The sequence below is a fragment of the Apodemus sylvaticus genome, chromosome 7 (assembly GCF_947179515.1).
Source record: "Apodemus sylvaticus chromosome 7, mApoSyl1.1, whole genome shotgun sequence".
NCBI lineage: Eukaryota > Metazoa > Chordata > Mammalia > Rodentia > Muridae > Apodemus > Apodemus sylvaticus.
In genome coordinates, this window is record NC_067478.1 from 13,048,501 (window position 1) to 13,064,844 (window position 16,344).

At 47.1% G+C, this 16,344-nt stretch overlaps 1 protein-coding gene across 1 annotated transcript; it reads left to right on the top strand.

Annotated features, from left to right (window-relative positions):
• The first annotated feature begins 7,918 nt into the window (after positions 1–7,918).
• Tdgf1 (teratocarcinoma-derived growth factor 1) lies at positions 7,919–13,621 on the top strand. Its single transcript, XM_052189270.1, has 6 exons — positions 7,919–8,016; positions 9,148–9,200; positions 9,962–10,096; positions 10,540–10,654; positions 10,745–10,854; positions 12,278–13,621. Exons 1-6 carry the CDS (start codon positions 7,997–7,999, stop codon positions 12,391–12,393), a joined length of 549 nt encoding a protein of 182 aa, XP_052045230.1. The 5' UTR covers positions 7,919–7,996; the 3' UTR covers positions 12,394–13,621.
• The last annotated feature ends 2,723 nt before the right edge of the window (positions 13,622–16,344 follow it).

Genomic DNA, 16,344 nt, shown 5'->3' on the forward strand with positions numbered 1-16,344 from the left:
GTGAGGTTGTAAACAGCCAAAGCGCACAGCGCGGGTACCCTAAGCAGCTGCGACGTGCCCCCCAACTCAGCTTCTGCGCAGTCGCAGACAGGCAGACAGGCGCTCCCACCCCTCCGCCGCTGGGACCGAGACCACCCGCCACTCACCTTCCCTGTGCGAGTGGGCGCTGATAGTCCCCGGTCGCGGCCGCCACGCTGTAATCCGTTTTCGATGCTGTTTACCCCCGCAGAGCAACACCCCCTCGGAAGGGCTACCGTGCCTGTGCGCTAACAGGCTATATTTGTAAGCGGATAATATGATCTGGAGGACATGTGCTGATAAACTATCTATCTATTCTATGTGACTCAGCCTAGCAGGAGACAAAACAGATCTGGTCGGGGAGGGCTTGGCACCCGGGCACAGCAGGATTATTAAGTGAGCTGGGCCTGCAGGATCCCCTGCGCGCTTCCACAGAGGGCTGGCTCTTCGCAGCAAGGAAAGCCTGGGAGAACAGAACACAACAGGGCCCAGGAGAAAGCATTCTGAGGTCTCAGGACTAGGAGCCAAACAAGAGACAGGATTAGAAAGGCCTTTGGAAGGGGTCAAGGATATGTAAAAACATTATCAGCAATGTTTGGATCAATACACTGAAAGGCTATCTTCATCCCCATATGGTTTTTGCCTGTTGATTGCTTGTTCGTTGTATCCTTAAATGTGATAGTTTAGTCCTTTTTTTTTTTTTTTTTTGGATTTCTTTTTTCTGAGACAGGGTTTCTCTATATAGCCCTGGCTGTCCTGGAATTCACTCTGTAGACCAGGCTGGCCTCGAACTCAGAAATCCGCCTACCTCTATCTCCCAGAGTGCTGGGAACAGGCGTGCGCCAACAAAGCCATAGCTTTAATAAGCTTTACCAGATGCCAACAATGCTGGCTCAGGACCACATGGTGAGAAGCAGGAATTAGCATAATCTGGCACAGTGGCAGCCAGAGCAGCTTCTGGCTGACCAACCTGACCAAGCACCTCTGCCTCAGGAGGTCCGAACTCCAGGGCAGGGTCCGGGGTCTGTGTTTCCACATGTTTTGAGGTTGCCTTTGACACACTGCTGAGAGGTATTTTAAAAATACAAAATGTGTTTATGCTATGTAAGGAATTGTTGGTACTGCACTAAACTCAATTGTATAGATTGCCACGTCACTGGGTTGAGGGTGTCCAAAGAGACCTCCCACGCTGAGGAGGCAAGCAGTGCACACCTGTGATTCTAACTCTCAGGAAGTAATGGAAGAAGAGTCAGAGGTTCTGGGCTATCCTAAGCTTGTTAGCCTGGGCTATATAAGACCCTGTCAAGGCAGGCAGGCACTTGAGTGCACACACACACACACACACACACACACACACACACACACAGCTTCTAAGCTCCCAGCATGCACCAGGTAGGCCTGTGCCCTGTGGTACTCACTTCCTGGTGTCCTCAAAACTAGAAACAGCCCAAAATAAACACTGATAACAGAGCTTCTTCATGACTAGCCCAGCTGGAATCCAAGAGATTAATACCTTTTAAGGCAGTGTTTCTCAACGTGTGGGTCATGACCCCAGGGATAGTACAGTCCTTTCACAGAGGTTGTCTAAGACCATTGGAAAACACAGATATTTGCGTTACAATTCATAACTGTAGTAAAATTGCAGTTATTATGTAGAAACAAAATAACTGTATGCCTGGGACTCAGGACAACATGAGGGTTGAGGGCTGTAGCATTAGGAAGGCTGAGGACCACTATTTTTAGGCCTTCAGCTCGACTCACAGTCTAAGCTTCTGCCTCTCTGTGAGGATACAACCACACTCAGCTCCCTTCCAAAGGGTTCCGGCCCCAAGCACACCTGGATAACCCGAAGCGTTACTCGGTCCCCTGAGACTGCGGCTCTTACTGGAACATGAGTCACGTGCACAGCAAAGCTTTCTTCCGGGAAAATCTCTGATGTCCCTCACCTGACCTCCCTCCCTTTATGAGGCATGTACTGAAGAATGAAAAGTGTTATGAACACCGCCTTGCATTTCAATGGCCGTTATTAAATGTTCTCTCTGGCGTGGGAGCTGGTGTCAAGGGCTCGTGGCCTCACATCTGCAGCTAAAAACTCCAGACAACCTGGGCTGAGGGTGGTCCGCGTAGGTTATCGCTACACTCCTGAACAGTGTGCAAATGTGCTCCACAGCAGCCCCAGCTACAGAGCGCCGGAGGGTTCACCTTCACTGTCAGCTTGACTGGACTTAGAATCCCCTAGCAAATGCTCTTCTGGGGTGTCTGTGAGGGTGTTTAACCGAGTACAAAAGCCCTATTCTGAACCTGAGTGCACCATCCCGTACGCTAAGTAACAAAGAATAAGAGAGCAAGCGCTAGCCTTCTCTCTGCTTCCAGACTATGCACACGACAAGACAGCCCACAAGGTTCCGAACTAAGGGCTAGTCAGAGGGCGCAGAGGCCTGAGGCACCGGATGAAATCTGACCACTGAGTTTGATCCCTGGGACCCAGGTCTAAGGAGGAGAGTGACTCTCTCAAGCTGTCTCCTGACCTCACACATTCACTGTGGCACGCACACAGGTCCTCACACTTACACTCCTGTACACTAAGTAAATACACCAATCAATAAGCTATAATAAAAATGTTAATAAAAGTGACCAATATACTAGGCCGACCTGAGATCAACTGTGGTAAAATATCTGCATCAAAAACTTAATTTTAGGGGCTGGAGAGATGACTCAGAGGTTAAGAGGACTGGCCACTCTTCCAGAGGACTGAGGTTCAATTCCCAGCACCCACATAGCAGCTTTCAACTGTCTGTAATCCAGTTCCAGAGAATCTAATACTCTCATACCAATGCCCATAAAACAACATTAAATTTTTAAAAAACTTAATATTTTAAAAAGATGACCACACCTCACTATTTTTTTAAAATGTTTGTTTATTGTATTTATGGGTTCACTGTAACTGTCTTCAGACACACCAGAAGAGAGAATCAGATCTCATTACAGATGGTTGTGAGCCACCATGTGGTTGCTGGGAATTGAACTCAGGACCTCTGGAAGAGCAGACAGTGCTTTTAACCTCTGAGCCATCCCTCCAGCCCGCACCTCACTATTAATTTACTGATTTGCTCATATCTGAGGGATATATTAGGCTAAACAAAATATAATATTAATGTTAATTTCCCCTCAATGTTTCTCTGTGCTATGTTGGGTTACACCTAGAAATTTTAACCCTTTACATACATAAGGCCAGTGTGATCAACAGTGACAGAAAGCCGGGCCTGGTCTGGCTTCTATAGCCTCAGTTCTAAGGGAGCAGAGGATGAGACCCCTGAAGCTCCTTGGCCCTCCAGGCCTAGCAGATCAGTGAGCTCCAGGTCAGGTAGGAGGCTCCGTCTCAAAAAAGAAGGTGGGGTTGGAGGGCTGGAGAGGTGGCTCAGCAGCTAAGAAGACTTGTTGCTTTTGCAGGGGACCTGGGTTTGATTCCCAACACTTATGTGGTGGTTTATAATCATCTGCAACTCAAGTTTGGGGGGATGCGATGCCCTCTTCTTCCCTGGGCACCAGGCATGCATATGGCGCATACAGGCAAAACACCCATACACATAAAATACCAATACATTAACCAAAAGTGATTTTTAAATCTACAAAGTTTGCAAAGGCTGGAGTTGTATCCCAGTGACAGAGCACTTGCCCAGCAAGTGCACAGGCCAGGGTTCAACCCCCAGCCTCACAACAATAGTAACAATAACAACGATAGCAATAATAGTAATTTTTCTAAATGATGAGGTTACTTTAGTTCTACATTGTTAAGTTATAAATTCTTATAAATCCAAGGACGTAAGGCAATACCCAAGCTGGGTCTTTACTTTAATCCCAGCACTTCTGAGGCAGAGGTCAGACTGGTCTACAGAGAGAGTTCCAGGACAGCCAGAGCTACACTGAAACCCTGTCTCAAAAAAGAAAACAAACAAAACAAAACCAACCACCTAAACAAACAACCAACAATAATGCTCCCTTCATTTTGGTAAACCAGAAATCCGACTCAACTGACTCTTTTTTTTTTTTTGGATTTAGTTCTTTTGAGACAGGGTATCTCTGTGTAGCCCTGGCTGTCCTGGAACTAACTCTGTAGACCAGGCTGGCCTCGAACTCAGAAATCCACCTGCCTCTGCCTCCCAGAGTGCTGGGATTACAGGCGTGCGCCATCACCGCCCGGCGTCAACTGACTCTTTACAGGGGAAGACAAATGTTAATTTACCCGAGAAATTTGCACATAAGGCATCTGCCTGCTTCTGGGGACAGACTTTTAAATCTGTTTCTAATGACACTTTGCATTTGCATCCGCCCATTTCAATATCTAGGAGAGCTGTGAAGAACTCGTGTGAGCAGTTAAATACAAGCCCACTTCAGACTCGGAAACAGTATCCTCCCTAGATCTCCTGAGAACCTTCCCAACTGTCTCTGGGGAGCCTGTGTGCCCGCCTGTCTGCTGAGGCCAATTAGCGCTGATGATGTCTGGGAGCACTCAAGATAGAACTTAACTGTCCCTCTCCCTCACCAGGAGTTTGGTGATGCAACTAAAACAGTATTTGGCTTGTCTTATCTAGGATAGGCAAAGGAAGCCAAAGACAGCAATTTCTGGCTCCCAAGCTGTGCCCCGCCCCAAAAGGCTGGTCCGTAAATAGGTAATCAGTTTGATTTGCAAAAGAAAGATTTGTGCAAAGGAGTTGAGAAAGTTGGTGGGAGTGAGGTTGCTCTCGGGCTGTAGGAACTTGTTAACATAAGGACCAGAGCTCTACCTGGGGGACCTAACCTTGTGGAAGGAAAGAACCACTCCTGCAAGGTGACCTCTGATCCCTACACACACGAGCCAGGCAAGGGCAAACACACATAAATGCACACACAATAAATAAACAAATAAGACTGTAAAAACTGTGTACATGAGTGTGCACACGCACCCACATACACACACATCTAAAGTGTAAATCAAACTACCCTCCTCTGACACATGTCTTGTGTTTGGCAAACTTTTTAAAATAAAAAACCCAGCCTATTAGAAATGTCTGCAATGTCAGTGTTTATTTCCTTCCTTTTTGGAGGAAAGCAATGTTCTGTTATTTTTCTAAACTAGGTTGGAGGAGAGGTGTTTTCTTCCTGGCCTGATTCTCCTATAGCTTGCATTAGCACTTATTTTAGAAATTAGGGCAGTTTCTTCTTCTTTTTTAAAGATTTATTTATTTATTGTATGTGAATACACTGTAGCTGTCTAGCTGTCTTCAGACACTCCAATAGAGGGCATCAGATCTCATTATGGATGGTTATGAGCCACCATGTGGTTGCTGGGATTTGAACTCAGGACCTTCAGAAGAGCAGTCAATGCTCTTAACCACTGAGCCATCTCTCCAGTCCGGCAGTTTCTTCTTAATCCTTCAGTCTGCCACAGGGTAGCCTACGCACGGGTGAAGATTTCTTTCAGTTGGCAGGCTCCGGGAGACACTGAAACGCTGAGAGTTTGGAAGACCGGGCTTTAGACCTCCTAGTGGGAACCGGGGGAAAATGCTTTCAAATAAGCACTTTACAATCCAGTGTCAGCAAAGATAAACTCTGGGGCGGGGCAGCCGGTACATCGACCTGCAATTCAGTTCAAGGCCGCAGCTGGAAGCCAGCGTCAGGAGAAAAGGTGCCCAGGACTTCCCAGAGCAAAGGACATTCGGGCTGAGCCCAAAGAAGCCAGTCAAGGGCACAGTCAGACCCACCAGCCAGGTCATAGGAAACAGAATACAGATACCAGTAACACAGTGAAATATGCAAATCCAAGCTGCAAAATAGTAATGTTTCACATAAAGAATCAGCAGAAGCGAAGCTTCAGATGTTTGCTGCAGCCAGTGTGGACAAGTTCAGAGGAGCTCAGTACACAAGAAGGGACAGGGGTGGGTGGGATTCTGGGGAAAGAGATTAAGCAAGCAATTTCAGGGTTCAGTATTTACCAAGACACACCCTCAAGTATCCCCGAGAGAGACGCACAAAGGTAGAAATGTGTCCCACCAGGATAAAATAGTCCCTTTGGTCTACATAGGTAGAAAACATAAACCACACCCAAACAAACGGTGTTCCCCTCCTAATCCCTTCTCCCTTCCTCCAGTCTGTATGCAGGAATTCCCCTTTCCCCCAGCAGGAAACTAGTGTATTCAGACCCGGGTCTGTTTGTCAAGGTCTCAGTGAAAACAGCCATTAGCTTGTTAATGAAGGAGCCCCAGCCTTCTCGAAAATAGCAGATTCTCCCCCTACCTCCACCCACCCCCACCTCCAGGATTTTCAAGAACTGGAAGTGTCTGGAAGCTCCGGGTGACTGGGGATGGGAGGGGGGATGGGAGAGAGAATCGAGAGACTGGGCGTGGACAGAATCCCCAGGCCGGTCTGGTCTCCACTGGGGACTAAAAGGGAAGTAAATCACTATAGAAGCCAGCGGTGAAGGTGGGGGAGGTTCTGTTCTTTTGAGGTTGAGTCTTAGCTGTGCTTGGTGATTCGAGCTTGTAATCTCAGAATCTGGTGAAACGTAGCAGAAAGTTTCGTGCCAGCCTGGTCTTGAGACCCTCGGAAGGAAGGAAGGAAGGAAAGAAGGAAGGAAGGAAGGATGGAAGGAAGGAAGGAAGGAAGGAAGGAAGGAAGGAAGGAAGGAAGGAAGGAAGGAAGGAAGGAAAGAAGGAAGGAAGGAAGGAAAAGGACTCTTGGCCTGTAGCACAGGCTGGCTTTAAACTCTGAAGGCCAGGTTTGCCTCCAACTCACTTCAACCCTCCGGCCTCCAGCTCCCAAGTCCTAGAACTACGGGCTTGTGCCACCACAATGTCCAGCTTTTGTGGTCTATATAGCAATGTGGTGTGTGTGTGTGTGTGTGTGTGTGACTCAGGGACGTGTTTCTCTGCAGGTTCTGCCATAGACCAGCATCTAACAACACAGAGGTCCGACTCCACTTGCAAGTCTAGGCCCTCCCCATCCGCCCACCAAAAAATTAAGCTAACAAACTGCAACTCATCTACTCTGCACATTGGGTTGGTTTGAGGACCCGGAAGGACCAAGTGACCTCCAATAGTGCTCTTGAAGCCAGGGATTTAAGCCTCAGGCAGGCGTAGGCGCTCGCCCCTCACCCCCGCCCCCGCCCCCCCCCCTCGCCCGGCCCACCCTCAGGCTCTGGGCCTGCCCTTCCCATTCCCACACTGCTGGCAAAGCCGGGAGCCGAAACCGGACTTCAGTCCCTCCCGCCCTTGACCTTGCTCCACACTCAAACAAGTGCTCGCCAGCCGTCGGCTTCCTCGGCCTCCAGCACCCGGCTACACTGGGAGTTCCGAGGAGCGCAACTACGGAGTTAAAATTTGGCAGTTACCTTGACGGTGGTGGGGCCCGTCTTCAATCCTAGGAGTCGGGGGAAGGCAGATCTCTTGGGTTCGAGGCCAGCCTGGTCTACGGAGAGAAACTAGGTCTCGAAAAACAAACTAAACAGCAAATTTTGATAATGAAGTATCAAATGCCTGTATATCTATACCTGGTGTTTGGACTTTCCTAATTACTTTCGCGTTCGAACACCTTGGTAGAATAACTAGGCTCTTCAACTCTCTTTTCAAGAGAAGAAGAAATTTGCATATAACCTGAAAATGCTAATTAACCAAGTTCGCCTCCTGGCCTTGCTGACTCAGGGCCTAGTAATGGGCGTGGGGCCGTCTCCCCGCCCACCTGAGGGTCCTCCCCAACACCTCAAATTTCCTGTGAAGGGAGGAATTTTCCTCTGAAGTCCTTTATCGCAAACCTTTTATAGGAAGAAGAAACCCCTTCCCCCACTGGTCTACACCGAGAGATCTTGGCTGTTAACTTCCCACTGGTTCTCCGCGCCCCGCGCCTTTCTCATCTCGGATATCTTTCTTTTTAATCTGCTGTATTCATTTTGTGCTAATCTTGTCTTTCTTGTATTTCCCTCCAAGGTTTTTACGAGTCGTGGAAGATGGGGTACTTCTCATCCAGGTATGAGCTAACCTTGACTTTTTGATTGCTGGAGATAGCCACTTCAGAAAATCCTGTTGTATGCCTCTCTGATTTTATCTTCCTAAAACCTTGCCAGTAACACTGCTGCTTTGCATGAAGAACCTGGAACTTTGTAGTTAGATACACACTACTTTGCCATTGGCTTCTTAAAATACTATTTTTTTTTTTTTTTTTTTTTTGTCATTGCGCACGTCGCGCAAGACTTAATGGAATCAGATCCTTTGGACCCGAGGCACCCAGCTCAGGTTATAAAGCACCCTCTGGGCTCACCACAGCAATCATGCTAATGACTCTACCAGGGAAATATTGCTTTCCTTCTCTTGCATAAATAATAATGTTAAAGCCTAATTAAGATGGCCTCTAGGGCTGGAGAGATGACTCAGCGATTAAGAGCAATGGCTACTCTTCCAGAGGTCCTGAGTTCAAATTCCACAACCACATGGTGGCACACAAACATCTGTAATTTGGTCTGATGTCTTCTTCTGGTGTGTCTGGAAACAGCTACAGTGTATTTATATATAATAAATATTTTTTTTTTTTTGGTTTTTTGAGATAGGGTTTCTCTCAAGTGCTGGGATTAAAGGTGTGCACCATCACTGCCCGGTCAAATAGATTTTAAAGACTGCCTCTAAAGGTTAATGATAAAGATAAATTCAATATTTAAAAACACCAAGAATAACAAACTTATGCAAAATAGAATTTTTGAGCTACTTAATTTGAGTTATTTAATTTTATAACTATTTAAAATTGTGTGTGTGAGTGTGTAAGGGTGGGGCCTAAGGAATACACATGATGAAATATTGGATGTTGGGCACTTGTTTTAAATAGTTAATGCAAATCACAGCCCTTGCTCTGAAGAGTAAGAGAGTTTATTCTGATCCATGGACAGATGGCCATGCTGGGAACTGAACTCAGGACCTCTGGTGCTCTTAAGCTCTGAGCCATCTCCAGCCAGCAAGTGGCTTTTTAAAAGAGGGAACTTCTGTCCAGTTTTGTAACTGGAGGCAGCACTGAAAGAAGAGTTCAAGATCTTCGTGCTCTGTACCCTCGCGCTGAAGCCTCCGCTTCCTGCTTTGTTTTGCTAACTGATATTCAATTTCCTTTTCCCAGTGTGGTTTTACTTGTGGCCATTTCCAATGCGTTCGAATTTGGACTCGTTGCTGGTGAGTTTTCTTTGGGGGTTCAGGAGGCTGGGGAGGGGGGGCTTCAGGACAGGGTTTCTCTGTATAGATAGCCCTGGTTACCTTGGAACTCACAGTGTAGACCAGGCTGGCCTTGTATTCAGAGATCCGCTCGCCTCCAGAGCCACCACTGTATGGTTGGGGTTCAGGGCTTTGGACTCCATGTCTCTGAACCCAGGCTGTCCTGGGACTCCTGTCTCCTCCAGTCCGGTGCTACTACTGTATCCAATTTGTATACACAAACACACACATACACTTGTGCACAGGCATGCACTTTTGTTTGTTTGATTTGGTAAAGACTTTGTACCCCAGGCTGTCTACCAACTCACAATACAGCCAAGGTTGGACTCCTGATTCTCCTGCCTCTGCCTCCCAAGTTCACTACCAAATCTGAGGTTTTCTTTGATTTGTTTTTTTGCTTTTGACCACCAGCTTTTGTTGCCACTTTTGTTTACATGGTCCATGGTTTAACCCAGGCTTTGCACCTATTCACATACTCCCAGATTGCCCTCCGCCCCACCCACTCTGCATTGGGACTAAACCTTATGCTTACTTAGTACAGGGCCGTCGAGCTATATCCTCAGTCCTTGGTGTTTTGGAACAGGGCCGCTAACTGGATCCTTCCTCCTCCTCCTGAGTGCGACCATCACAGGCAGGCACCACCGTGCTTGTTGGTGGATGGCGGGGGAGGTGTACTTATGAACACCAGCAATATTTTATGTAACCTAAAGTACATAATACAGGGATGGGCCGCCGTGAGCTGGCTATTCCATCTCCGAGAGACCTTGCCATCAGAGATAACAGCATTTGGGACCAGAAAGAACCTGCGGCACGCGATCGGTCTTTCCAGTTTGTGCCTTCCGTGGGGATACAGAACAGTAAGACTTTTGCCTTAATCCATCGTGGCCCTTGAAGTAACCCTTTAGCACTTACCCCAAGAGACATGATGCTGGAGTTAGCAGCTGGGTGGGTTGTACTAGCTTATCATATATAAAAGTGAGTGAGGTGTGTGCGCGTATGTGTGTGTGTGTGTGTGTGTGAGAGAGAGAGAGAGAGAGAGAGAGAGAGAGAGAGAGAGAGAGAGAGAGAGAATGTACCTGATATTCAGTTTCTCTGCTGATGCCGCTTCATGCTGGGACCAGCTAACCATCTGACCATCAGACCGGGTAACCAACCTGGTCCAAAGTTATCTCCCTGGAAGACAGCGGTGTGCTGCAGGCCCCTCAGAGTGCTCTGGGGAGTGAACCCAGAGTGCTAGAGGAACCTTTGATTATGTGCTTTGCAGTCCCCCACCTGCCCCATGGCTTCTCTTACATTTCAGGCAAGTTGCTTAATAAAACTTGCTGTCTGAATGGAGGGACCTGCATCCTGGGGTCCTTCTGTGCCTGTCCTCCGTCCTTCTACGGACGCAACTGTGAACTTGACGTACGCAAAGAGTAAGCGTGGGGGAGGAGCAGGGCTGGGAGATGGCTGGGTGGGAGGGAGGGGAAGGAACTTCTGACCGTGGGTGCTGTCTCTTCTCCCAGGCACTGTGGGTCTATCCTCCATGGCAGCTGGCTGCCCAAGAAGTGTTCCCTGTGCAGATGCTGGCACGGCCAGCTCCACTGTTTTCCTCAGACCTTTCTACCTGGCTGCGGTAAGCAACTGTCCCTCTTTCTTTAAGCCTGTCAGGTCCTTCAGATGCCCAAGGCCCCTTTCTACCTGTTTTGCCAGAGCCTTTTTCATGGCCTGACAAGACCTCTGCTTATAAAATCTCATAAGGGCAGCAGAGGCACACAGCCTAGGAGTCCTTGGCGGATGGGTGCTCTCGCAGACGCTGGGTCCTAAGAGACTGATGTTAGCGGGTTTCTGCTGGGGATGGACAGAAGACCTAGCCACTTAGACACAAGGAAGTGACTTCTGTCTTTTTCTCTGGGCAGAAGATTCCCAACAGACTCCAGGGTGGCTGTTTAGTTAGAACCCAACCCTAGAATTACTCCCTCCTGTGCTTTGGTGTTGTGTTGTTTTGTTTTTGATAAATTCACTCAAAAGTCTAAGCTGGCCTCAAACTCCCTTCAGTCCTTCTGTCTCAGCCTCCATAATGCTGATCCAGGAATGCACCACTAGCCTGGGATCTACCTGCATTTTGATTCAACTGTGATCTTTTCCGACAAGGTCTTACCACATAACTCTGGCTGGCCCAGAACTCAGAGATCAGCCTGCTTCTGGCCCATCCCACCCCCATTGCTGGGATTTAAAATCGTGAAGCCACCACAACTGGTTCTTCTTGAAGGTCTGTGGTAGCTGGTCACAGCACCCTTTATCTTACAGATCTGAAGGGGACAATGACAAGAGCCTCAGGACTTAGAGCAGAGGAGCCAGTGATGTCCCCACTCCATGTGGCTGGGGCTTTTCTGAGCAATTCACATCTGGACTTATAATTGTGCAAGTCATTAAGCAAATGAAAGTGTTGTGTCATCTGGTATAAGATGGAGCCCTATTACTCCCCATTAGAGAGTCAGTACCCTTTTTTTAAGATTTATTTATTATATGTAAGTACAGTGTAGCTGTCTTACACCCTAGAAAAGGGCATCAGATCTCTTTAGGGATGGTTGTGAACCACCATGTGGTTTCTGGGATTTGAACTCAGGACCTTTGGAAAAGTAGTCAGTGCTCTTAACTGCTGAGCCATCTCTCCAGCCCGAGGAGAGTATCTTTACCACTGTGTCCGGGTATTGTATATAGATTAGGAAAGGATGGTAGAGTGTCTAGATGAATGGGGAGGGGGTGCTATATTTTCCTCCTGGAATTTAGGGCCTGAGATGTAACCAAGGTCTGCACCAACACTGGAATAGCAAGCATCCAGGGGAGAATCAGTTAACAGTGGGTTTTGATGTAAGAGTGGGATTAAGAGCTTCCTGTAGCAACTGCTGATCCTGTGGGTAAGTATGCTGTCCTCACCGAGTTACGCCCCAGCAGAGTTCTGGATCTTGTAGGCAGGTCTGAGTTCAGGCAGTGAAGACAGCAGGGTAAACTGCTGGAGGGACTTCCTTTAATGACTGGGCATCTCCACCTTTCAGATGGTCATGTGATGGACCAAGATCTCCAAGCATCCAGGACTCCGCGGCAAGCACCGTCTGTGTCAACCACTTTAATGCTAGCTGGCGTCTGCCTACTTCTAGAAATGAAAGTATAGGTGTTGTGAATTTGATGCCAGTGTCATAGCAGGAGATGTTGCTCACAGTGAATCCCTAACATTACTCCTCCAAACATTTAGCTAGGCCTTAGCTCTGCGCGGCCCCTCCTCTTTCTACATGTGCTAGCTGTAAAAGCCATGGCCTGTGTGCCAAGTGCTGTAACACCAAATTACATCCCTAGCCTAAAAGCTACTCTAAATATGTGCTGTCTACCACATCCTGTGTTTCGTAATAAAAGTAACTCTTACTTCCAAATACTTTTAAACAGTTATGAAGATTATTAAATCCTAATGTGTAACTGGAAGTAAATCCAGAGTAGGTGAAAACAGCTAAGAAATTATCTATAGGCAGGGAGGTGGTGGTGCTTACCTTAAATATGGCAGAGGCAGGTGTATGTCTGAGTTCCAAGACAGTCAGGCCTTACACAGAGAAACTGTCTCAGGAAAACAATTATCTTAAAAGAAAATTAATGGGCCAGGCACTCAGCACTCAGGAGGTAGGGGTAGGTGGATCTCTTAGTTCAAGGCCAGCCTGGTCTATGTAGTGAACCCGTTTCAAAAAGGAAAATGGATCTTACAAGGGAGTTGTAGGGAGGGTCTGTGCAGAGGGAGCAGCAGATGGGGAAACCGCTAAGACTAGGAAAAACAGAGTGGATTATTGATTGACTGTATGCTTGCCAGGAGTTTTTTATTTTTTTTTATTTTTTATTTTTTTTGGTTTGGTATTTTTGGATTTGGTTTTTCTCAAGACAGGGTTTCTCTGTGTAGCCCTGGCTGTCCTGAAACTCACTCTGTAGACCAGGCTGGCCTCAAACTCAGAAATCCGCCTGCCTCTGCCTCCCAGAGTGCTGGGATTACAGGAGTGTGTCACCACCCAGCACGAGGAGAATTTAAAAGCTAAGTCCTTCAGCCAAGGACGGTGGTGCACACTAAGGTCAGCACCCAAGAGGCTACAGCAGGAGGATTACTAAGAGTTCATGTAACTTGGGCTGGCTATATACTGAATACCAGGTTAACAAAGACTAGCAAGACTCTCACAGAAAACCCAAACATCTAAGTCTCTTCTGCAAAATTATGAAGGCTTTCTCCAAGCCATACAATTATATCAACTGTTGTGGAGGAAAGAAAATGTTTATTATTGTATTAGTAATAGTTACAAATTAGATTATAGAACTACATATTGTCAAGTCAGTGTTTATAATATGTTGATCATGCATATGCACAGTAAAAATGGGAACTCTGGTGATCAAAATGTGAATAGTGTCTTTCTTAAATAATAGTTAAATAGTAGTTTGTTCTGGCCTTTTTTTTCCCCCTCTATACTTAGATTTTTTTTTTCAAATTCTCCATGATGAGGACATGTTTAATGTGTTTTTTTGTTTGTTTTGTTTTTCGATACGTTTTCTCTGTGTAGTCCTGGCTGTCCTGGAACTCACTCTGTAGACCAGGCTGGCCTCGAACTCAGAAATCTGCCTGCCTCTGCCTCCTAGAGTGTTGAGATTAAAGGCGTGTGCCACTACTGCCCAGCTTAATGCGTTTTATTAAGGAACATGGCAACTATATCATACAAGTCATATGAACGCTAAGAATATGGTGGATGTTCAAATTGCTTTTCTTTTTCTTATTTTTTAAGATTTATTTAATTATTTTACATCTATTAATTTTTTAAGATTTATTTAATTAGTATACATAATATACTGTATTGATAATATAGATATAACATGTTTTTATTATTTTGAATATACTGTAGCTGTCTTCAGACACACCACAAGAGAGCATCAGATCCCATTACAGATGATTGTGAGCCACAATGTGGTTCCTGGGAATTGAACTGAGAACCTCTGGAAGAGCAGTCAGTGCTCTAAACCATTGAGCCAACTCTCCAGCCCCTTATTTTAATTTTTTAAAGATTTATTTATTTACCATGTATACAGCATTCTGCCCGTGGGCCAGAAGAGGGCACCAGATCTCATATTTGGTTATGAGCCACCATGTGGTTGCTGAGAATTGAACCCAGGACCTATGGACTAGCAGTGAGTGCTCTTAACCACTGAACCATCTCTCCAGCCCCACACACAAGTCTTTTGAACGTTGTACAGAGCCAGGCAGTGGTGGCACACGCCTGTAATCCCAGCACTCTGGGAGGCAGAGGCAGGCAGATTTCTGAGTTCGAGGCCAGCCTGGTCTACAGAGTGAGTTCCAGGACAGCCAGGGCTATACAGAGAAACCCTGTCTCGGGGAAAAAAAAAACAAAACCAAATCCAAAAAAAAAAAAAAAAAAGTACAGAATAATCAAGAGAGACACTTTTTATCAGCTTGTGACATCCACCTTCTCATGTGCACACATACACACAAAACAGACAAATGTAAAAGTAATTTAAAAACAAAGCTTCGAGCTGGGTGTGGGGGCGCACACCTTTGGTCCTGGTACTGTAAGCATGGTTGGTACAATAGCTTGAAATTCCTTTGCAAGCCTTTGATCAGCTGTGTTGGAATTCTTGACTCTCAGCCAGTGAGAGATATAAACCAGAGCTGGGAAATGTTGGGCTTTTGACCTTTCTCATGTCCTTTTAACTTTTACTTGTGATCATGTTGGGAAAGACAGATAAAGGGGTTCAGGCACGCGCGCGCACGCACGCACCCACGCAGACGGACACACACACACACGAGTGAGCCAGTCTTCGAGGGGCTAACAGGAACTTATGGTTTTTAATAGAAAAAGGAAGCAAAGGCGGAGTTGGATTTGCTGAAATGACAACAGAGGCAATCTAGTCAGGCGGTCTGTTCCCATCATGAGATGCCATTGGGTGATCTCACCCTGGAGGTCCAGCAGATGCTTAGGGGTGTGGTGGGGGTATCGGGGTTAGTGCTGTCCCTTGTCACAGATCAGTCCTATCTTCCCTGGAATCCAAGGTAACTGGAGAAGACGGTGAGTAAGGGAGAAAAGAGGTCAGGGGTTGAAGTCGGAGCAGAAGTCCAGCCGAACAGTGATGACCCCTGAACAAAGTCTAAGGTTGACAGAATAGGAGTAATAGAGTTTCCTTTTTATTTTATTTAGTTTTATTTTATTTGGGGGAATCTGGTGCCCTGGCTGTCTTAAACTCAGAGATCTCTTCTGCCTCCTAAGTGCTGGGATTAAAGGCATTTGCCATCACCTTTCTCTTTATTTTATATGGATGTCTCCAATGCGTGCGATGCCCAAGGAGGCCAGAAGAGGGCATCGCATCCCCTGCCACTGGAGTTGTGGGTGATGGTGTCCTGCCGTGTGGGTGCTGGGAACTGAACTCATGTTCTCTGCAAGACAACTGCTCTTAACTGCTGAACCATCTCTTCAGCCCCAAGATTTATTTTATTTTTAATTGTGGGGGGTGGGGTGCGGGGTGCACATGTGAGTGCAGGGACCCTTGGAGTCCTGAAGGCAACAGATCTCCTGGTCTGGAGTTACAGGCAACTATGACCACCTGACACGGGCACTGGGAAAGAAGCTCAAAGCCTCTGGAAGAGCGGGGAGTGCTCTTGACAGCTGAGCCATCTCTCCGGCCCCTGTAGCTTCCATTATTTTTAAGTAGCCAGATGGGAGAATAGCCAGCAGGGCCTAGCTAAAAGCCCTTCTCAGAGGGGGACACCTGCAGAGGAGCAGAGGGCTTCCCAACGGCTCTGACACTGAATACAGAGCCTAGACCCCAAAGGTACAAAATACCGCCCCCCCCCCGCCCCCGCGCGCGCGCGCGCGCGCGCCACACACACACGTGTAACTCAAAAGCTGTAAGGTCAAGGAAGCTTGGCACCCTATCCTGCCTGCTGGTGAGAACTGGACTGGGCTTTGGGGGCACAGCTGCTGTTTAAGAATGTTATCCCCCCAGCCCAGCCGGGCGGTGGTGACACACGCCTGTAATCCCAGCACTCTGGGAAGCAGAGGCAGGCAGATTTCTGAGTTCAAGGCCAGCCTGG

Excerpts from the sequence above, each read along its gene's own strand:
- Tdgf1 (XM_052189270.1), top strand. The coding sequence starts at position 7,997 with ATGGGGTACTTCTCATCCAG. Across the intron at positions 9,201-9,961 it reads CGAATTTGGACTCGTTGCTG|GGATGGGCCGCCGTGAGCTG; the intron begins GTGAGTTTTCTT and ends TACATAATACAG. Across the intron at positions 10,655-10,744 it reads GAACTTGACGTACGCAAAGA|GCACTGTGGGTCTATCCTCC; the intron begins GTAAGCGTGGGG and ends CTCTTCTCCCAG.